The sequence below is a fragment of the Panthera onca genome, chromosome X (assembly GCF_046562875.1).
Source record: "Panthera onca isolate mPanOnc1 chromosome X, mPanOnc1 haplotype 2, whole genome shotgun sequence".
NCBI classification, from domain to species: Eukaryota; Metazoa; Chordata; class Mammalia; order Carnivora; family Felidae; genus Panthera; species Panthera onca.
Window position 1 is genome coordinate 82,388,283 of NC_138357.1, and position 20,633 is coordinate 82,408,915.

The 20,633-nt window shown below is 49.7% G+C and overlaps 1 protein-coding gene across 2 annotated transcripts in view; it reads left to right on the forward strand.

Moving 5' to 3' along the window:
- The first annotated feature begins 1,753 nt into the window (after positions 1 to 1,753).
- FGD1 (FYVE, RhoGEF and PH domain containing 1) overlaps positions 1,754 to 20,633 on the forward strand; it is a 42,407-nt gene continuing 23,527 nt past the window's right edge. Inside the window, exons 1-3 of one of the 2 annotated variants that reach the window (XM_081793376.1) lie at positions 1,754 to 2,850; positions 19,919 to 20,092; positions 20,397 to 20,574. In XM_081793376.1, coding sequence (XP_081649502.1) covers positions 2,544 to 2,850; positions 19,919 to 20,092; positions 20,397 to 20,574 — 659 coding nt within the window. In that variant the 5' untranslated portion in view covers positions 1,754 to 2,543. The remainder of the gene's footprint in view (positions 2,851 to 19,918; positions 20,093 to 20,396; positions 20,575 to 20,633) is intronic. The other variant, XM_081793375.1, reaches the window with a different exon arrangement.

The window sequence follows — 20,633 nt, forward strand, 5'->3', positions numbered from 1 at the left end:
GGGTTCTAAGCATGAGAGTGATATGAGTTGATTTACTTTTTCAAGAGATCATACTGCCTACAGTGTAGAGAAGGGATTCCAGGGAACAAAACTGAAACAGGGAGACTGTGACAGTATTTCAGGTTAGATGTGGTGCTGGCTGACACTAGGTCGTATCAGGAGAAGTGAAGAGACTACATAAATAAATTTGGGAGACATTCGGGAGGTAAAAATGACAAGATCTGGTGATTGCATGGGGGTGGAGGAGAGAGAAGAGTCAGGGGTGTAACTCAGACTTCTGCTTTGACTGGGGTCATTCACAAAAGTGATGTACAAAGAAGGACAAACAGGTTGGGAGGAGGATGACTTGGTGATGAAAAGGTTTTAGGTATTTCTGGAGTAGTCAGGTAGAGCTGTCTAATAACCAGTTGAATGCATGGGTCAGGAGAACTCTCTGGACCTCAAGAGGTGTCACTTTGGGAGTCATCAGCAAAGAGATGATAATTGAAGCCATGGGGAGTGAATGTAATAATTGAAGAAAATAACACAGATAGAGAAGACAAGACAGCTCAGGCCAAATCCCTAAGGAACACCAACATTTAAGGTTGGACAAAGAGGAGCCTGGAAAATAAAGGAATTTAACCAAGGCAGTAGGAGAAAAATGAGAGTGTGGTATCATGGAAGTGGCTTAAGGAGGAGGGAGTGATCACAAGTGCCAAATACTAAGAAGAAGTCAAGTAGGATAGCCTTTGAAAAAATTCTATTAGATTTTGTGACATGGGCTGTGGCAGACTTTGATGAGAGCAGTATTAGGCAAGTAGTGGAGGCAGATTGGAGTGGGTTGAAAGATAAGTGGGAAGTGGGAAAGCTGAGACAGTTAAGTGTAGGCAACTCTTCTGAGAAGTTTATAGAGAGGAGAAGAGAGGGTGGTGGTTGGAGAGGGAGAACTTTCAGTAATTGTTTACTTGTTTACTTGTTTTCAGATGGAAGAGACCTGATGATGAAGATGATGAAGATGATGAAGGGAAGGAGCACGGACTCTGTAGGTTTGGTAGCAAGAAGTCAAGAACTTCCTTTCAGTGATCTCTGTTTATTCTGTAAAGTAGGAGGTGGAGGTCATCTGCTAAGGCTTAGGAGCAGATAGAGAAGTTGGTGGTTTGAGGAGAAGAGAGGTTTGAAAGGGCTGCTGTGGAGGTGGAAGAGAGAGTAGCCTCGGAACACAGTAGGGTTGTGGGTCAGTACTGAGGGCGTGGTAGAAGCTGAAGACCATGAATTTATAGTGGCACAAATCTGTGAGCCTGAATACTTTTCTCCAGTAGTGTTTAGCGGCCTTTGCACAGGCATGGAAAAGGCGGACAGTTGGGCTGATCCAAGGTTGGGATGTTGCCAAGAGGATGCAATAATCCTGAGAACTGAAGCTATTGGCGGGAGAGTGGTGAAGTAAAGGACCATAAGGTCTAGTCTGAGCGGAGAGAAGTGTATCAAAGACAAGTCCTCTATGAGCCAAGCACTAGGGAGACTCTGGAACCTGTGGAAAGGTTTCTGGAAAAGAGATTGAAGGATGAGCAGAGAGAGGATGACCTGAGAGAGGGACAGAAAGGCAGATTTGGGGCTTGAGCTCAGAGACTTGCCTGTGTGGGACTGAAGGTTGGGGTACAGGGAATGAAGGCTGAGGGAAATTTTTAAGGGGGAGGAGGGCCTTTGAGGGCGGTCACCGAGAGAAGTGAGGCGGGTCGGAGTGAGGGGGCGTGCCCAAGCGCAAATCCCGGGCGAGGGGGCGGGGCCCGGGTAACTGGGTCCCAGCGCCACTGTGGCTGCGGCTGCCTCAGCCACGGCTCCCGCCTCCCCACCCCCCTTCTCCGGCTCCTTCCTGCCGACCGCCGCGGAGACCTAGGCCGAAGCTGTTACCCTGCCCCCGCGGCTGAAGCTTCGTCCGGAGGGATTGGCTGAGGGCGAGCCCCGCAGCCTAAGCGCGCGACGCACACGCGCGCCCCCCGCCACCGCTGTCCTCTCCTCCCTCCCTCCCCTGTCCTGCCCTCCCTTCCCTTCCCCTCCGCCCCCCAGCCTCCGCTGCGGCGGGAGGAAGAACCCTTTCCGACCAGTCAGAAGAGCCCAGATCGATTCCCATTCGGGGAGAAAGAGACCCCGCACTCTAAACAGACTGACCGCTCGCCCCGGGGCCACGGAAGTGGTTCGCCTCTTACAAGAGAGCCCGCGCCGAGCGCAGCCCACCGACCCTCACCCAGCCGCAGCCGCATAGACAAGCGCTCCTCAGCGGGCCCCCGGCCTCGCCGAGCCCAATCCCCGCGCGGGGCCCGGGCCGGAGATGCCTGGCACGGCAGCAGCGGTGGCTGCTGCTGCTGCTGGTACTGCCACTGCTGCCAAGGCTGCTGGCCCGGGCCGGGGCCGGGGGCTTAAGTCTCCGCAGTGGGGCTGAGCCCGCAGCCCCGCCCCCCGAGCCTGAGGCCGCCGCTTCGCCGGGCGCCCGGCCTCCTCCGCCTGCGCCTCCGCCCCAGGAGCTGGAGCCAAGCGGGGAGCCCGGGCCCCGCGCCCAGGCCCGGACCATGCATGGCCACCGAGCCCTGGGGGGTGCCGGGCCTTCGGAGCCCGAACATCCAACCACGAACCTCCCCGGCGCCGCTCCTCTGGTCACTGCCGACACGGACCCTGGAGCCTCTGAGCCCGGACTGCCCGTGCTTAGGGGCTCAGGCTCGGCTCTCGGCGGCCCCCTGGATCCCCAGTTTGCCGGACCATCGGACGCCAGCCTGGGCGCTGTTCCAGGCCCCCGGGTCTTACCCTGCGGCCCCAGTCCACAGCACCACAGGGCCCTACGCTTCTCCTACCACCTGGAGGGTTCACAGCCCCGGCCTGGTGAGTGATCGAGAGAGCATGGGAGCCCGGGCCACGGGCCTGGTACTGGAAGAGGGTTCTTGTTCTCGGGCCCTCTAAGCCCCACCTCGGGGCTGACCCGCTCACCCTGGCCCTTCGAGTCTTCTCAACCCCCACCCCCTTCCCTCGCTCCTCTTCCGTCCAGTCCTTTCAACCTCTGCCCGCGGTCTTCTCTCTCTGTCCCCTTGCCCCCTCAACCCTTCCCACCCCCTTATCTTCTATCCGCTGAGACTAATGGGAGAGGGAGCACTCCCAAGAAAAACGGGCAGGATTGCAAGGGAGTAAGGGGAATTTGGTTGGGGGGAACAGTGTTTGGGGGAATAGGAGAGGAGTCTCCCATTTGCCAAGCGCTTATATTGTGCCAAGCACTGGGCTGGGTGCTTTACATGGATTCTCATTTCATCTTCAGGAGCCTCCTGTGAAGTAGGTATCATTTTGTAGGGTAGGAAACTGAAGCCCAGAGAAGTTGAGTAACTTGCCCAAGGTCCCACAGCTAGTATGGAGCCAGGATTCAAAACCAGATATATTTGAGTACAAAGTCTGTGGTCTTTCTCTTTCCCCAAACTGAGGTTGGAGACCATGAAAGTAAATGCCAAGCCTTCTGCTTATGTGATTTTCTTCTGTACTGTTCAGCAGCTCAGCAGCTCTGGAGTATGAGTGGAAAAAAAAAAGAGGGATGGTGGATTGATCCAAGGTTGGGGTTTTGCCAAGGTGTGTGTGGCGGGAGGACAAGGGAAGGAGGGAGTAGAAGGTGCTGATGAGAGAGATAGGTGAAAGAGGTGGGCCTTGGGGGTCAACCTGGAGGGGAGGGCTGGAAGGGCTGCTAGGTAAGGAGACAGCAGAAGGGGTGGGAGCAGAAGCCAGTTGTAGCAGAGCTGTAGAGCTGCAGGGCTTCAAGGATGGTTGTGAAGAGAAACCAGGATGCTTGAACTTGGATTTGCAGAGGTGGAGCAGCTCTAGGTGAGGCTGGGGCCATAGGCTGTTGCCTGGAGAGGCCTCTGAACTGCACAGACCTGAGTGTCCAAGGAGTCCAGCATGGCTTCCCCCATCTGGGGACATCCCCATGTGGACCTGAGCCCAGGAGCCACAGAGAAAGAGCAGTGTTATTTCTAGTCTGCCTTCCACTGGGCAACACTGACAGAGCTGCTGAGCCTCTGGGACCCCCCAGGGCTCATATCCCAGGCTCCATAGGTCTCTGGGACTATGGCCCAGCACAGTTAGCAGTAGTGAAGCATAAAGCACTGGAAAGACATGCCCCTTACTGTGTTGTGACCTTGGGCTAGTTATGGAACCTCTGAGAGTTTCCAGGGGCTTCCTCTTCGTGGGCTGGAGATATCCAACTGATAAGAGGCCTTTAACACCCTGCCCTGCATGTTGCTCCTGCTGGCTTTCCAAATACCCCTTGACAGATGCTGTATGGAGCAGGCTACTCACCCACTTTACTGTAGCACCTCCTTTCAGATCTCGAAACATGCCAGAAGGACTCCCACCTCAGGGTCTTTGCATCTTCTTTTCCCTCTGCCTGGCAGCTCTTCCCCCTGCTCTCCATCTGGCTTGTTCCTCATCTTTCAGGTCTCAGCTCAGATGTCACCTCCTCCGAGAGACTTTCCCTGACCACTTTGTGTGTGTGTGGGGGGGGGAACACTTGTGAGTCTCCATCACAGTTGCCTGTGTGCTTCCATCCTTGCACTTAGTACAGTCTGAAATTATCTTATTGTGTCTACTTGTTTATTGCCCATCTTCCTCCACTAGAATGTGAGTTCTGTGAGGGCAAGGGGATTGTATCTGTTTTGTTCACTGTTGTATCCCCAGTGACTAGTGCAGTGCCTAACACACAGTAGGTGCTTAATAAATCCTTGTTGAACAAATGCCTGAACAGACATGAAGGGAGCGTATAATAAGCCCTCAGTAACTATAGGCTTAGAGAAGGACAACTGAATTCCTGCCCTCTAGATGCTCTTGGTCTGGGAGTAAGTAGCTGGGCAGTGTCTAGACCCTTGGTCAATAACCTCTGATTGATACATGGTGGTGATTCTGAGTTGCCTTCCCACTCCACCAATCCTTACTAATTACCAATCACAATACCCATCCTGAACTATTCCCCTCCTGCCCAAAAGAGCAAAAAAGTTTCCAGGATCCTTTTTCCCAATGAACTCCCTGCCTGTGTAGGTGTCTTTTTATATACTACATGATAAAAAGTGTCAGGGAAAGACCTGACTTCCCATCCAACCATTCCTAGCTGACTCACTGTGTGACACTGAGTGAGTTCCCTTATCTGAGCCTCAATTTCCTCATCTAGAGAATGCCATGGGGAGTCTATGAGATACTGATGAGAAGCTTGCAGAATAAAATAAAATTTAAAAAAAGAGAGAAAAACCTTCTGAAGAGGAGGCGGAGGAATTACTCAGGCCCTGGCAAAGCAGGCGCTGGGTCATGTGATTCACAGCAGCATGGGGTGTGAGAGGCCCGCCTCCCCCACTGCCCAGCCTGCCCAGGGGTAGGCACAAGTGACTTGCTTCTCTCTCTACAGGACTCGCCTATAATTGGCCCAAGAAGCGCAGGGTTGGTGGTTGCAGTGTGTGTGTGTGTGTGTGTGTGTGTGTGTGTGTGTGTGAGAGAGAGAGAGAGAGAGAGAGAGAGAGAGAGAGAGAGAAAGGAAGGAAAGAAAGAAAGAAAGAAAGAAAGAAAGAAAGAAAAAGAAAGAAAGAGAGTCCTCTCAATTAAAGGGTTGAAACATTTTAGACATGTTAAGATTTCTGTGTGCCTGCTGACTTCCTCCCTCAGACTGCTGAGGCCTTTATTGAATCACTATCCTTAGGGGCCAGTGGACCATCGGGGGAGGGTGGTGCTTTTTAAAATAATACAACTGACTCTTGAACAATGTGGGGGTTAGGGGCACCAAGCCCCATACCCCTACTTGCACAGCCAAACATCTATGTATAACTTTTGACTCCCCAAAAACATAACTATTAATAGCCTACTTTTGACCAGAATCCTTACCAATAACATAAACAGTCAATTCCCACATCTTTTTGTATATGTATTACTGTATGCTTAAAGTAAGCTAGAGGAAATAAAATGTTATTAAAATCATAAAGAAGAGGAAATACATTTATGGGACTGTATTGTATTTATAAAAAAAAAATCCATATGTAAGTGAACCTGTGCAGTTCATACCGTGCTGTTCAAGGGTCAACTATAGTCACATCTTATCCATGTGAAAAACCTTCAATTACTTCAAAGTGCTTTCTCTTTTAGTTACCCTGATTCTTGGTAGGGAAAGGGGCGATCGTTTTTATACCCATTTTCCAGGTTGATAAAACCTAAGGCCTAATTGGGTTACTGAGATAACCCAGTGAGATACCAGAGAGGGTTTTGAGAGAGTTTCCAGCTGTAGGTGTGCTCATAGAGATTTGGGGGAAACCCTACCCTATTCTAGGTTTGAAGCCTGGAATATCCTTCCAGATGCAATGTGGGGAGTAGCTTGGGGCCTGTGTCTCAGTCAAAACAGTTGCACCTGATATAAGAGTCTTTTCATGGGTAGTAAAGAACTAAGCCAATTGAGAGGGGCAGCAAGAAGGCTGGCTTCTTCTAATTTGGAGTCTAGGGCATCATCAGAGACTCCAAGAGTTAGAATTGGAGCTGGAAAGGGCCCTAGACACCATCTGGTTCTGGGTTTCCCAAACTGGGTGAAAATCAGAATCCCTTATTGACTTTGAAAAAATAACTGATTCCCAGACTCCACCTCAGAGCCCCAGAATCTTGGGGTTGCAATCCAGGAATCTATTTAAAACTCCCCAGGTGATTCTGATGCACAGTCTAGAGTGGGAACTGATTTTTAGTAGAGTTAGTAGAGGCTCAGAGAGGCAGTTTACTCATGGTCCTACAGTGAGTCAGCCTGATTAAGGCCTGGAGAATGCATTGGCCTCCCCTACTAAGGCCCTCTCCTCAGGACCCTATATGGGCCTACCTCCCTCTTTCCCAACCCCAAAGGAAGGCACGGGATCTAAGCTAAAGGGAGTGAGTCAGCCCCTCACTCACATACACACAAATACCGGCTGCCTCAGTTTACCATCTATGCTTAGCTCTCATGAATTGCTGCCATCTGGCACTTCAAGCTGGAAAGCAGTTGCAGTTTTGGGACTCTAGGCAGAGGAAACAGGCATCAGAAGTACCCATCACAGGGCCTGGCCCAAAGGAAGAGCTCTAGGGAGTGTCAGCAAGGTTTGTAGAGCTAAGAGGAACATGAAGTGCAGTTAAGGTAAGAATTTCAGTAGGAGCAAAGGCACTGAGACATGGGGCATCCTGGGAACTGGGACTGGTGTTGAGAGGAGTAAGGGATATGCCTGGGAAAGGGACTTTATCCTAGGGCAAAGGGGAACCATTGAAGGGTTTATTAAGCAGAGGAATGATGTGCTCAGATGTAGGTGTTTGAGAGATCCCCATAGCTACTTGTGGAGAGTGGATGGTAGGGGCACAAGAATGGGAGCAGAGATGATACGCAGTCATCCCAGTTACAGGCAATTATAGTTTGGTTTAGAGTGGTGGCAGGTAAAAACAATAAGATCAGAGAGATATTTAGGTGCTAACATGAACAGACCTTGGTGGTGGCTTGGATGTAGAGGCCAAGGAAGAAGGAAAAATCCAGGATGAGTTTGTGTGTTCTTGTCTGAAACCAACTACAGTGGCCCAATGGGTGGTGGGGAGGCCATCTACATGCAAGAGAAGGAGCAGGTTTGATGGAAGATACTGAGTTTGAAAGGCTTTGGGGGACATCCAGGTGGAAGTGGCCAGCAGACATTTGGATGGAGGGTTGGAAAGCTCAGAAGAGAGAGGTCTGGGCAATATATATTTGGGAATTCCCACCACCAATGCATACCATGGATCACAAAGCAGCTCATGGGGAAAAGTGTGTGGGGTTCTGGGGCCAATCCCATCCCTGAAGACATAGATAGTGATCCACTATCTATGATCCACACCCAGTTGGATCATTCATTACCTGACCAAATGTTGCCTTAGAAATGCCTTGGGGAGGGGGAGCAGTTTTTAAAGCACATTTGCATAAAGCTGAGGCCCATTTCACATATATTTGCTGTTGCAAAGAACTCAGGGAATACTCCTTAAAAGCAAATGAAACATTCGTAAAGTAAATTCTTGTGGCTCCCTCCATGTTCTCCATTTTGAAGGCATCCTGTGAGGCCATAGAAGGAGGTCGCTTATGGAAACAAGAGGGGGCTCATGACAGGAGGGGTGGTGGGCTCTGCTGGGGATTTTTGAAGAGCAGCAGTTTAGGATTCCAGGGGAATGTCTGGGAAAAGACCCAGATTTGGTTCAGTCAGCTGAGGCCTTCCCAACAAACACAACAAAATATAAAGACTCTGGATAGCTGGGAAAAGGACTTCCCTGACTGGACTAAAAGAATTGCAGTTCCCAGGTTGCAGATGGTTGGCACGCCTTTCCTTGGCCCTTTCAGGTGCCTCTGTCCCTGTGGGAGGGTTCGGCTGGAGCTACCTGCTTCCTCAAGGGAGAGTGGCAGCTGTGTCCCAGACAGATTCCAACCAGGACTTTGTGGGGGCCAGTTAGCTAAATGCCTTAGGCAGATGTGGAGCTGGCCAGATCCTGGCTGGGTGGGGCTAGGACCTGTCTGGAATGAGGGCAGGAAGCACTGTCTGCCATTGGCCAGCCATGCAGAGTTATGTTTCCCCCTCTGGAGAATGCAGATATCGTTGGAACAGTGAGTCCAGCCTCTCTGGGCTCTAATACCCAGTTCCTTGGGCCTGGAAGGCATCACATCTCCAAAAGGTGCCTCAAAACACACACACAACTGGAGACAAGGATGCAGGGCAGTAGCTGAAGGAGTCTCAGCTCTCCTGGCTCTGCCATTAGTTCACTGTGCTCGTAGGCTTCCTTACCCCTCCCAGGGCCTTAGTTTCCCCATTTATAACACTGGGACCTGGTCATCACATTTGTCTGGCAAATAATATGGCATCAATAAATACGTTGGTAATAAATACTTGGCAGATAAGGTAAAGTAAAAGGGGTGGAAGAATGGCATTTCTTTATTCAACAAATGTCTATTGAGGACCTACTACGTGCTTGGCCCTGTGCAAGGTGCTTGGTGTACAATAAGACAGGCACAATCCTTGTGCTCATAGAGCTTCTTTCTAGCAGGGAAGATCTACATAACAAGTAATTCCAAGCACAGATGCAGCTGAACATATAAGGAGGGGGGTAAGCAGGGAAAAGAGGGCACTTGAGTTGAGACTCCAAGGATAAATAGGAGTCCAGAGGTAGGGCAAAGCGGAAAAGCCGGAAAAGCCGTTCAGGCCATGGGAACAGCATGTGCCAAAGCCCCAGGCGGAAGAGAGCACTTTCGAGGAACAGACAAGAGGCCATTGTGGCTGGAGGGTGGGGGTAGGGAAGTGTTCTTGAGCTGGGCCTTACTTGTCCCCAAGCTCTGGAGGTTGGAGTTCATCTGGGAGGCAAAGGGAACCCTTCACAAGGCTGCAGGAATTGAAGAAGACTGTTTTCATAAGATGGTTGTGGTGTGGAGAATACCTTGTAGAGAGGGTGGAGGGAAACCAGTTAGGAAGGTAGAGAGTGGGAAAAAGCTTATGGACTCTAAAGCTAAGAAAGTTGAGTCTGCTAAGGCTTAGGGTCTGCCTGCTTTTGTGAGTTAAGGGAAAGAGACCAGGAGAAAGCCTAGCCTCTGGCTTGGTGAACTTTGTGGATGGATGTAACACTGTTGGGATGGGGAAGGCAGGAGGAAGAACCACTAGGGCCTGGGTGTGGCTTGGGATGATCTGAATCTGAGGAGCCTGAAGACAGGAGATGGGGCATCGAGGTGGCAGTACCTAGCAGGCAACAGCTGTGCCCACCTGGGCCTGAGAGTTAAGGTCAGGAGGGTGAGGGGCATAGGTGTGTGGCTGAGGCCCAGAGGGAATGGAAGGCTTTTTCCGGTGCTGGCAGCTGTTAGCCCTCTGTGGCGCTTTCCTGTAGCCCATGCATGGAAAGGGTTAAGTCACAGAGGGAAGGCGGTGGGAAAGGCGGGACTGGCAGGGCTGGCCCCTGGGAGCTGCAGCTGGCAAAGAAGCCCTTCTTTTTGGGCCTGTTAGGTGCGAAGCAGCTGCCCACACCACTACCTTTGCCTTCACCTTCACCTTCCCTGCTCACCCCCTTCCCCAGCTCCTTCCCAGTTTCCCTAGGCGGGGCCTCCCTGACTAATGCATTCCAGGTGTTGACACAGCCCTAGGGGCGGCAGGAAGTGGGGCAGGGAAGGTTTAGGTCTTTCTTACTGTGTGCATCGCCTAGGGGCTCCAGGCTCCAGGCCTTACTGACTGCTCTGTTCTCTGGAGAATTCCTTCAGGGATCTCTGTTTGGGTCCTGAATCCCTGGTACAGTCAGGCAGTGGTGAGAGCCCCCCAGACGCAGCTCTGCCACTTCCTAGTTTTGTGTGACCTTGGGTGAGTCACTTCACCTCTCTGTGCCTCAATTTTCTCATCTGTAAAATGGGGTTATTATGCCCACCTCTGAGTGTTGTCATAAGAATTAAACGCCACAGGTAAAGAAAACCCGCAGGTCTCAGCATGACACATTATAGCCATGTTCAACAAATGGCCCTGGCCCTGGCCCACCCTTTTTGTTTCTGCCCCCTTGCCTCTCTGAGCCTGCATCCCTCACTGTCTCTGTCTCCCTTCTGACTTGCCTTGGTTTTACAGTTTCCCTCTCTAGCTGTCCAGCTCTCTGTAGTTTTCCTGTCTTGCTCTTCCTTGTCTTTGTCCCAGTGTCTCTTTCTGTCTCTCTCTCTGCCTTTTTCTCTCATAATCTTTCTGTGTTACTAACTCTCAAATTTGAGCAGGCTTCTGGTGAGAGGGGAAGGGAAATGGGTGGATGTTGGGTCCCTGGGGTCACACACAGCAGGGGTCAGAGGGGCCATTCCCTAGTGGCTCTGTCCTCACAGGAAGGGAAATCCAGCCAGCGTGGCAGCCCCAGAGCTGGGTAATTACTGCCCCCAGTGCTCCCAGCTGCAGCTCCACTCCCTTCCCTTCCTGTCCTCTGAAGTCCCCAGCCCCCCCTGGGGGTGGAGCAACCATCCCCATCCTTCTCTGGCCTCAGGTCCAGAGACACTGGGAGAAGGCCAGGCCCTTACAGCAATCCAGCAACTGCAAGAGGGATGGGCTGCCTGTGCTCCCATGTGGCTGTGTGTTGTGTGTTGTGTGTGTGTGTGTGCGTGCATGCCATGCATGCATGCCCATGTGCCTGGCTGCCTGGCTGTCTTTATCCCCAAGGGTCTGTTTTGTGTATATCTTAATGTTCTTATTTCTATATGTCTATGTATACGTTTGAGTGTGTCTGTATATATCTGTGTGTCTATGTGTGTCTTTGGGTCTGTATTTGTTGTATGTTCCTATTTACTTGCTTGTGTGTCACCTTGTTTCTGTCAGCCCCTGGGAGTTTCTAGATGTTTCTGCATGTGAGTTTCTGTTTGTAGATCTCGTCTGTGTGTGTGTGTGTGTGTGTGTGTGTGTGTGTGTTTCTGTGCCAATGTCTGTCTCTGTATGGCCCCTATGAGTCTATATCTTGGTTGTGGTTGTGGTTGGTATGTGTCTGGCAGTGGAGAGGGGTGGTGACTACTAGTCTTTTGGCCTTTCCTGCCGCTTGCTCCTGTTCCGGAATGTTTTTACAAACCCAGGACTGTTCATTGTGCCCTCAAACATACTCTTCACCTCCCTACCCCTAGTATTCACACCATTGGTCACTTTTCTTCCCTTGCCTGTAGGACTGTGCCCATTTCACCTAAAACCTACACCCCTTTCTGGATGGTTGAACTTGAAAACCACCTCCTTTAGAAAGTCATCCCCACTCATCCCTCCAAATGTGATTTCTTTCCCAATTCAGCAAACAATGGCTGAGGATGTGCTCTGTGACTCTGGACGCAGACATGCTTGGGATCCAGTCCCAGTTCTCACTGTGTATCCTCAGACAAGTTATTTTGCTTCTCTGCATCTCAGTTTTTATGCCTATAAAATGGAGCTAATAGTACACAGGGTTGTTAGAAGGATCCCTTACAGGAAAGCATCAACACAATGCCTGGCCCAGAGTAGGTGCTTAACAAACACTTGAATCCCCATACTTTATATCTTCCACTAAAAAGTGAATACCTTGAGTTCCAGAGAGTTCTGAAAGTTCTTGCAATCCCCTGCTCTCTTCCCCAGGCACCTTGCACAGGGCAAAGTGTGAACTGGACCAGGCAGAACAAAAGGCAGAATCCAGTTCAGGGAACTGCCAACAAGTATTGCATGAGCTAGCTCCCTGAGCCTGGTCAGGCCCAGAAGAGTTTGGGCCCTAGCAGAGGGTGTAATAAGGGACCTCCAAGGCTGCCACCCAAGAGCCAGAGCATGTCAGATAGGGCAGGAGATAAATAGCAGAGGTGTAAGGGGCCTTAAGGACCATCTACTTCAGATAGCAGAAAGTGGTGCCCCACAAGTTGAATTTGACTTACAAATTTTGCTTGGCCTACTCACTGTTTTCAAAACTAGGGGGTTTCACATAAAAGTTTAGATTTCTGGTTCTCTTGAAATATTGGAAGATCTGAAAGTACAGGGCCCTGTTACTGCAAAGTGACAATTAGATAGAAGGGAGGAACTACTGTCCCTACTTCAGGGGATGCATGTGCTCTCCAGTTTACTCCAGTCCTTATCATTCCATAATGTCTTATACTGTTCTTTTTTACAGAAAGGCGTTCACTTTCCATGAGGGTCCACACTTTACAGAAACATCCTTCACTTTACAGAAGGGGCCTCACTTTATAAGAGACTTCCTCCATGTTACAGAAGAGTCTTCTGTTTGGCAAAGAGTCCTTCATTTACAGACAGGTCATCCATTTTACAAAAAGGTCTATAGAACTCTCCTCGCATTTTAGAATGTCCCTCCATTTTGAAGAAGTCTCCTCCACTATGGAGAAGTTGCTTACCTTTACAGAAGGGGCATTCTTTGTATCAAAGAGACCTCCCTTTTATAGAAAGTTTCTCTATTTTGCAGGAAGAAAACTCCTTATTTGCCAGAATGGCTCCCACTTTCCAAAAGTGCCTTCACTCTGCAGAAGGTGCCTCTGTTTTTCTGCAGAGTCCTTATGTTCAGAAGACCAGTTCACTTCAGGAAAGGAACCTTCAGAACTACCCACAGGGTTCTTGTAGATAGCTCCCAGTGCCCTTCTCACACTTGACAGAACTTTGTGTTTGAACTTTCACGGAGATCATCTGCCAGACCAAGCAAGGCCTGGGTCAGTCTGGCCAAAAAGGTGTAGGGCAGCTGGACCAGACCTCACATTCAAGGCCAAGGTGGAAGGAAATGGGGCAGCTATGCCTTTATCCCCTGCTTTTTTCTCAAAGTGAGGGACTCCCCCTTCCCCACCAACAGAGCTGGCATTCCAAAAGGCACTTTCTTACTTGCTGTTGTTCTTTCTTCTCCACTCCCTCTGGTCTCTTTCTCCACCCCACCCCACCCCACCCTACCCCACCCCACTGCCAGGAATTCCAACTGTCCCTGGGGCCTACCTCTTAGCCTGGAGAGGCTGAGATCTGGGGGCTGTAGGGAGAAGCATGCAGTAAAGGTCAGGAGGCCTGAGTGCTGGGGCCAGCTTCTGTCCACTCTAGCATCTCACCAGGTCCTCAAAATGAGGAACACACACATATTCTCCCCCATTTTGCAGATGGGGAAATTGGGGTCCAGAGCTGTAAAGCAACTACCCAGGTCACCATGGAGTTAATAGCTGAGGTCCAGTCTGAGGCCCTATTAGCTGACTTGAGATTGAGCCAAGGCTACAGCTAGGAGGTGGGAAAGGGGGTGTTGCTGTCCAGGGAGGGGGCATGCTAGCAGCGGAAATTACCAGAAAGAGGTGAGGGAGAAGCAGGGTCATTCCAGTGGAAGTGGGCAAATGGAGGAGCTCTTATCTTCAAACAGCTAGAGTAGACCTGTTCTGCCAGGAGCCCCAAAGCATGTGCTCAGGGCACCTGCCAAGTAGGGGCATGTAGCAACCAAAAACAATTTTTGGAATGATTTTTATTTCTTTTTTCTTTTCTTTTTTTTTTTTTTTAGCAAACAAAATTGTTTATTTAATTCAATATCTTTTTAATGCCAGCATATATGTTTTACATTATAAGTGCTTTACTTTATTTATTTATTTATTTATTTATTTATTTATTTATTTATTTTTAAATTTTATTTATTTTTAATTCACATCCAAATTAGTTAGCACATAGTGCAACAATGATTTCAGGAGTAGATTCCTTAACCAATTTAGCCTCTTACCGATTTAGCCCATTCCCCCTTACACACCCCCTCCAATAACCCTCTGTTTGTTCTCCATATTTATGAGTCTCTTATACTTTGTCCCCCCTCCCTGTTTTTATATTATTTTTGTTCCCTTTCCTTATCTTCATCTGTTTTGTCTCTTATAGTCTTCATATGGGTGAAGTCATATGATAGTTGTCTTTCTCTGACTAATTTCACTTAGCATAATACCCTCCAGTTCCATGCACGTAGTTGCAAATGGCAAGATTTCATTCTTTTTGATTGCTGAGTAATACTCCATTGTGTATATGTACCACATCTTCTTTATCCATTCATCCATCAATGGACATTTGGGCTCTTTCCATACTTTGGCTATTGTTGATAGCGCTACTATAAACATTGGGGTGCATGTGTCCCTTTGAAGCAGCATACCTGTATCCCTTAGATAAATGCCTAGTAGTGCAATTGCTGGGTTGTAGGGTAGTTCTATTTTTAATTTTTTGAGGAACCTCCATACTGTTTTCCAGAGTGTCTGCACCAGCTTGCATTCCCACCAAAAATGATTTTGTTATTTCGATGACAATAAATTGTCATGGAAAAATTCAAAACTCTATTATACCTCTTAACACTTATTTTACAGTTTTGTATGATTTGTATTTTCAATTGAATTTGAATTGAATTTGAATTGGGGGATGGGGTATCATTGTCTTTTCTTTGCCATGCCACCTCTCCTAGGAATCCTGCCCTGATCTGAGGAGCTGTCAAGGAGAGCGGGGCTGGATTCTGTGTCCATCTCTGGCTGGGTTTGCTCATGTTTCTTGGTGTATCAATAGCTTTGTGTTGGGTTGCAGCCTGTGGCCTGTGGTTTTATGTATCTGTGTGCATAGTTTTGTGTCTTTGTGGATGTGCAGTTCTGTTGGCTTTCAAGTTTAACTCACATTGCTGTGTGAGTGGGGCAATATGCTCTTTCCCTCTTTGTTTCATGGACTCCCCCAAACCAGGGGCTGTGATTACTATCCAATTATCCAGATAAGTAAACTAGGTTCAGATAGATAGAGAGGCTTGCCCATGGTCATGCAACTAGTAAGTGGGGATGTTGGGATTTAACCAAGGTCTGTCTATATGACTTCTAAACCAGCTCTTCCTAATTAAGGTGCCACAACACCTCCACCCACACAGTCTAGTCAGTGCACGCTGTCATGCCACCCCTCTTTGGAATAGTCACATACCATGGGTTTTAAATGATTGACCTTGTTTTTTAATAAATAAAACCAGATTCAAGGTTATCCCAGAAATAATGTCGCTGTCATGAGCATTCATTCCCTGCCTATTGCAGGGAAATTGGGTAGAGCCCACAACTTGCCTGAGGCTTAAATGGACAAGAGACTAGGGGGCCCTGGTTGCCAGGTGCCACCTCAGAGGCCTTGCTCTGCCTCATTCACTCTAAGCCTTCCTTGACTAAGGTTGCTAAAATTTGCTCAAATAAAGTATGGGTAGATTTGAATTTCAGATATACAACAAATAAGTTTTTAGTATAGCATAATAAATTTTTAGTATGAGTATTCATGAGACATGCTTATACTAAGAAATTATTCATTGTTCATCTGAAATTCAAATTTAACTGGGCATTGTGTATTTTATCTGGTCGCCCTGTCCCTGGCCTCTCCCTCCCCTGAGCTTCCCCAGTCCTAACATGCTGACCCCCCTTGTACTTCCTAAGCTCTACCTTAGCTTTTCCTGAATGAGACTCTCTTGTCTTTGAGACTGGGAGCTCCCTGAGGGTTAAGATCAAGATTACCTTTTGGCCTGCTGAGGGCCTGTTGGGACTGCACACCCCCACAGCAGAGCTGGGACAGTGCCCTGAACTCCTGGGGTACCCAGGGTGTGCTTCTGATCAGTGACAAGAGATGCCAGAATGGCAGCAATGATTGTGTGTGAGCACAATGCACCAAGCACATTGCATGTGGACATGTGAACAACTCTGCAGCTCTCAGTAGGTGCTCAAGGGCTGTGCATTGTCAATGTGTCTACTGGGTACATTTTCACAAAGTATTGTAAGGTTTGGTGGTATGACTTTCTGCAGGGGGTAGGGTGGGGAGGCTTTGTGGCCTCTGCTCTAATGGGCACTCAGGACTCTGGTAAACCCAGTGGTAGAGGAGGCAGTCCTGGTGGAGGACTTTGTCAGATGTGTAGGTGTAAGTGTGTGTGTGTGTGAGAGAGAGAGACAATGCTGTGGATTGTCAACTATAAAAAATGGGCTGGAGAAAACCAATGCAGGATCTAGCCAGGTAGGGATGGGATGGGGCAGTGGGAAGGGCTTTGGTATCCAGGAAAGGAGAAGGCATCCCTTGGGAGCTCCCCAGGGGCAGAGATGGGATTTTTCACATCCCTCAGCACTGCATCTACTTGGGCTCAGAGCAGAGCTCAGAAATATTCAGGGAACTGAACTAAGCCTAGAGAAGCCAGAGAGTTCAATAGGGTTGTGAGGTGCCATGGAGGCCTAGCTGAGAAGTTCCTATTTTCCCCATGGGCAGTGGGAAGTCACAGAAGGTTCTTGTGCAGGTAAGTGGCATGACCTGAGCTGGAGGTCCATCTACCCACCTGGAGGGAGCAAGATGGGACAAGGGGACCATTGAGGGAAAACATAGGAGGAGACAGGGAAATGTAGGCAGAGGGACAGGAATGAGGAGCACTGAAATGGGAGAGGGAGGGATTTTGAACCTTCTTCCTTCAGTGGAGCTTCAGCTGGTTCTTGGCCGGGCCTTGGCTCCTGAACTGGAACCCCACTGTCATCTCCCTACAGGTGGGAGATATTGTGCTCACTAGCCACACTGCAGCTCACAACTTCCTGAAGCACTGGGGTACACCCCTGCCCCTCCTACTTCCCCTCTTTTCCAGCTTCCCTTGGAGAGCAAGATTAAGAAAGGAGTCCAACTCAGGACCAGTCTGCTGAAACTCTGCCATTGACTTGCTATGTGACCTTGGACAAGTCGTTGCCCATCTCTCTGCCTTCATCTATTTAGAAACTGAGCTCACAGTCCCTGTCTCTCTCTCCTAGGAATCCAGAGTGTCCCAGAATATTTGAATTTTATCCAGCCTCCCATTCTGCAGGGCTGCTTACAAGGAGGCAGAAAGAAAGGAGAGGCAGGTCCATTGGTGGGCTCCCAGGTGAGGTGGATGAGAAGGGATTAGAGAATGGGCCAGAGCACGGCCACAAAGAATGGTATAGTTACCCTACCACCAGGACAAGCAGTGGAGCAAAGAGAGAGAAGCCCAGCCAGAGGGCCCCCAGCTGCTCTGTACAGACTGGGTAGGGAGAGCTCACCTATGGAGGCCTGCCTGCTTTGAGGTGTGGAGACAGGGCTAGGTGGAGCCCTGAGGAGGCAAACAAGGGGCACCTGAAACCCTGGAACCTATGTGTGTCTTTGAGGGGGGATTTCTCTGCACAATGGGGTGCCTGGCTTTGCTTGCTAGATCTCTGGCCCTTTCAGCTACCCTGTCTCTCACTTTCTCTGGCCATTTGTCTCTCGAACTGTGTTTCCTCATGTGCTGTCCTCCAAGTGATTCATCCTCTTCAACCCCACGCCCAGGGGGGTTGGCAGGGCAGGACCAGGCCAGGATGTGCTGAACAGGGCAGGGTACACTGCCCAGCTGAGCTGAGAGAAGCACCTCCTCCCTCCCAGTCAGGGCCCTGCCTGTTCAAGTGAGAAAGGAAGTTAGGACACTGCACCCAAGGCAAGGTACTGGGTGGAAGAGTGGGGCTTGGCCAGGGGCCTGGGGCACCATGTTCCTTCAGGATTGTGAGGTGACAATGGCTGGAGTTCCCTGGGGCCTACCTTGCTAGCCTATGGCCAGAGTAGGGCCCAGGGCCCAGGGAAGCTGCTGGAACACTATAGTTTGGGCTATTCCTTCCCTCCAGGACTGGGATACCCAAAATTCCTGTGGCTCCTTTTGCCCATGTGACCCTGTAGGTTGTCTCTGAATGTTATAGCTGTATGTTTTTGCAACAGGGGGTACGTGTAACACCATGACCACTTAGACCAGTAGGCAAATTTCAGGTGTTTATATATGCCTGAGCCCCTAAGACTCAAGGACACCATGGACATGTTTGTTTCATGAGTATGACATAGTAAATTAGGGCACATGTCTGTGATTGTGTATCTGTGTTTCTGGGTACATGGTGCTGTGTGACTTTATGATGTTATCCCATTGTGTGAGGCAGTATCTAACATGGTATAATAACCCTGCATGGCTATAGTCTTGATGACTGTGTGAACCATTTGCAGGTGTGTGAACCTGTGACACCATATTATGGCATGTGTCACACTCTGTGGCCCTGCAATTGTGAGACACAGTATAAATTACACTGTATATCTTTGTGACTCAGTGTAACCATATTTGAGGAGTATATATGATGGTAAGTGGTTGGGCAATTATTGTATGAAACTGTATAAAATGAGAGGCTTGCCACTGTGTGATTCTCTTTGTGACTGTGCATGACTGTGTTTGCTGGGTGTACATGATACTGTGGGGCTGTGAGGTTGTGACTGTGGGTCTTTGTGACTGTGTGTGACCAGGCTTTCAGACCCAACAGTTGTATGAAACAGTCTAAATAACACCGTGTGTCTCTGTAATTGAGTAGACCCTTTTGTGACTGGTGATTTGTGAGACTATATAACACAGGATAAGAGACCCTGTGGCTGTGAGAGGCTATGTCGCTGTGGCACAGCAAAACCAACACTGTGTGTGGGTGGGAGCTCTTGACTGCCACTCACTCTCTTGTCCTCACACCTGTTTGCCGGCACCCTTCCCTACACTGTGGCCTTTCATGGCTTTCTCTGTCCACGGGATGGTCACCTGGCTCCTCAGCCTGCCACAAGGGCTTGCCCTCTATGCTCTGCCCAGCCCCCCACTCCACCCCCACACTGAATTCTCTTTCATATGAGACCCTCTATAACTCCCTGACTAGCCAGGCCCACCTGAGCCCCATACTCCTTCCCTTGGGACATGTCATCCTGGATGGTCCTTCATTGTCTCCCAGATGGAATCTTCTCTCCCAAAAGTAACCATCATCTTCCCTAGGGCCAAAGACAGAGGTGGATTTAGGGAGTCCACAGTGAAGGAAGAGGGAAAGTACAAAAAAGACCTCCCTTTTTCTGAATTTGTTGCCCACTGTTTTAAAGCTGTTCCTGTGACCTGAATGCTGGGTTCTGTGTGTGTGGTTGTGCATGTGTGTGGAAGCAGAGGAGGGTAGTACAGATTAGTGAGAGGCTGGGATTTTAAGAAGCAAAACTTTTGCTCATGAAATACAATTTTGTCATAGCATGCTCAGATGTATAAAATTGTAGACAAGGAAATCCAGATATTCTTAGGACCTTAAGAAAAAGGGTGAAGAACAGTTTAGCTTAGCATACCTACTGTGGCTATATAAACAAGGGCTGAAAACACATACACAAATTGTAGGGTGCTCGTACCCACCCCTAGCCTGGTTAAACTCCCTAGTAATAATGCCTGCTAACATACAAGGAATCAATGTATGGATCACAAAGAACTCTTGTCTATTGATGAAAACAGCCAGCCACAGCCCTGGGCCTGGATCCCCATCTGAGGGCTATGGTAAGGGCTTCCCAGAAAGACAGTGTGCCCAGGAAAGGGGCTCAGGGAAACCCAATACCCCAATACCTGCTAAGACATACAAGTCCCCGGCTCCTTTGGGATAACATCAATCGCTTCACACCCAGGTTCTCCTTTTCTGCAGGGCTGCACCAAGGAAACCGTATCCTGGTTAAAAGTTTGTCCCTTGACCCTGGGCAGAGCCTTGAACCTCATCCAGAAGGTCCCCAGCGGCTTCGCTCAGACCCTGGCCCCCCTACTGAAACCCCCACCCAGCGTCCCTCACCACTGAAGCGGACACCAGGCCCAAAGCCGCAAGGTAAGTGGTTCCAGAGAGGGGCAGAGAAATGGCCCAGGGGAGGAGATAATGGAAGGGAAAGGTTGGCCAGTGTCAGAGGAGAAGGCTTGTTAGAAGGATAGGAAGCATCATGGTCTAGGAGCCAAGGGCTGTAGCCTGGGGCTAATGTATACATACTGGCATCTTGCCTCAGGCCTGCTCTGTACCTACCTTGGGCAAAGGTGCAGACTAGGAGTTTGTGGAGGGCCTTGTGGCCTATGACAGCCACCTCCAAACTCAGCTCATTGGGATCTCCCCTCTCTCTTTTCCCTGTCAATTTCTCCAGTCCCCCCAAAGCCCAGCTACCTGCAGATGCCCCGGATGCCCCCCCCACCTGAGCCCATTCCCCCTCCACCATCACGCCCTCTGCCTGCAGACCCCCGAGTGGCAAAGGGCCTGGCCCCCAGGGTGGAGGCCAGTCCAAGTTCTGCAGCGGTATCCTCACTGATTGAAAAATTTGAAAGGTGAGTCTGATCCCTGGAGGACCCTGTGGGGGTGAGGGTGGGCCTGGGACAAGAAGGAC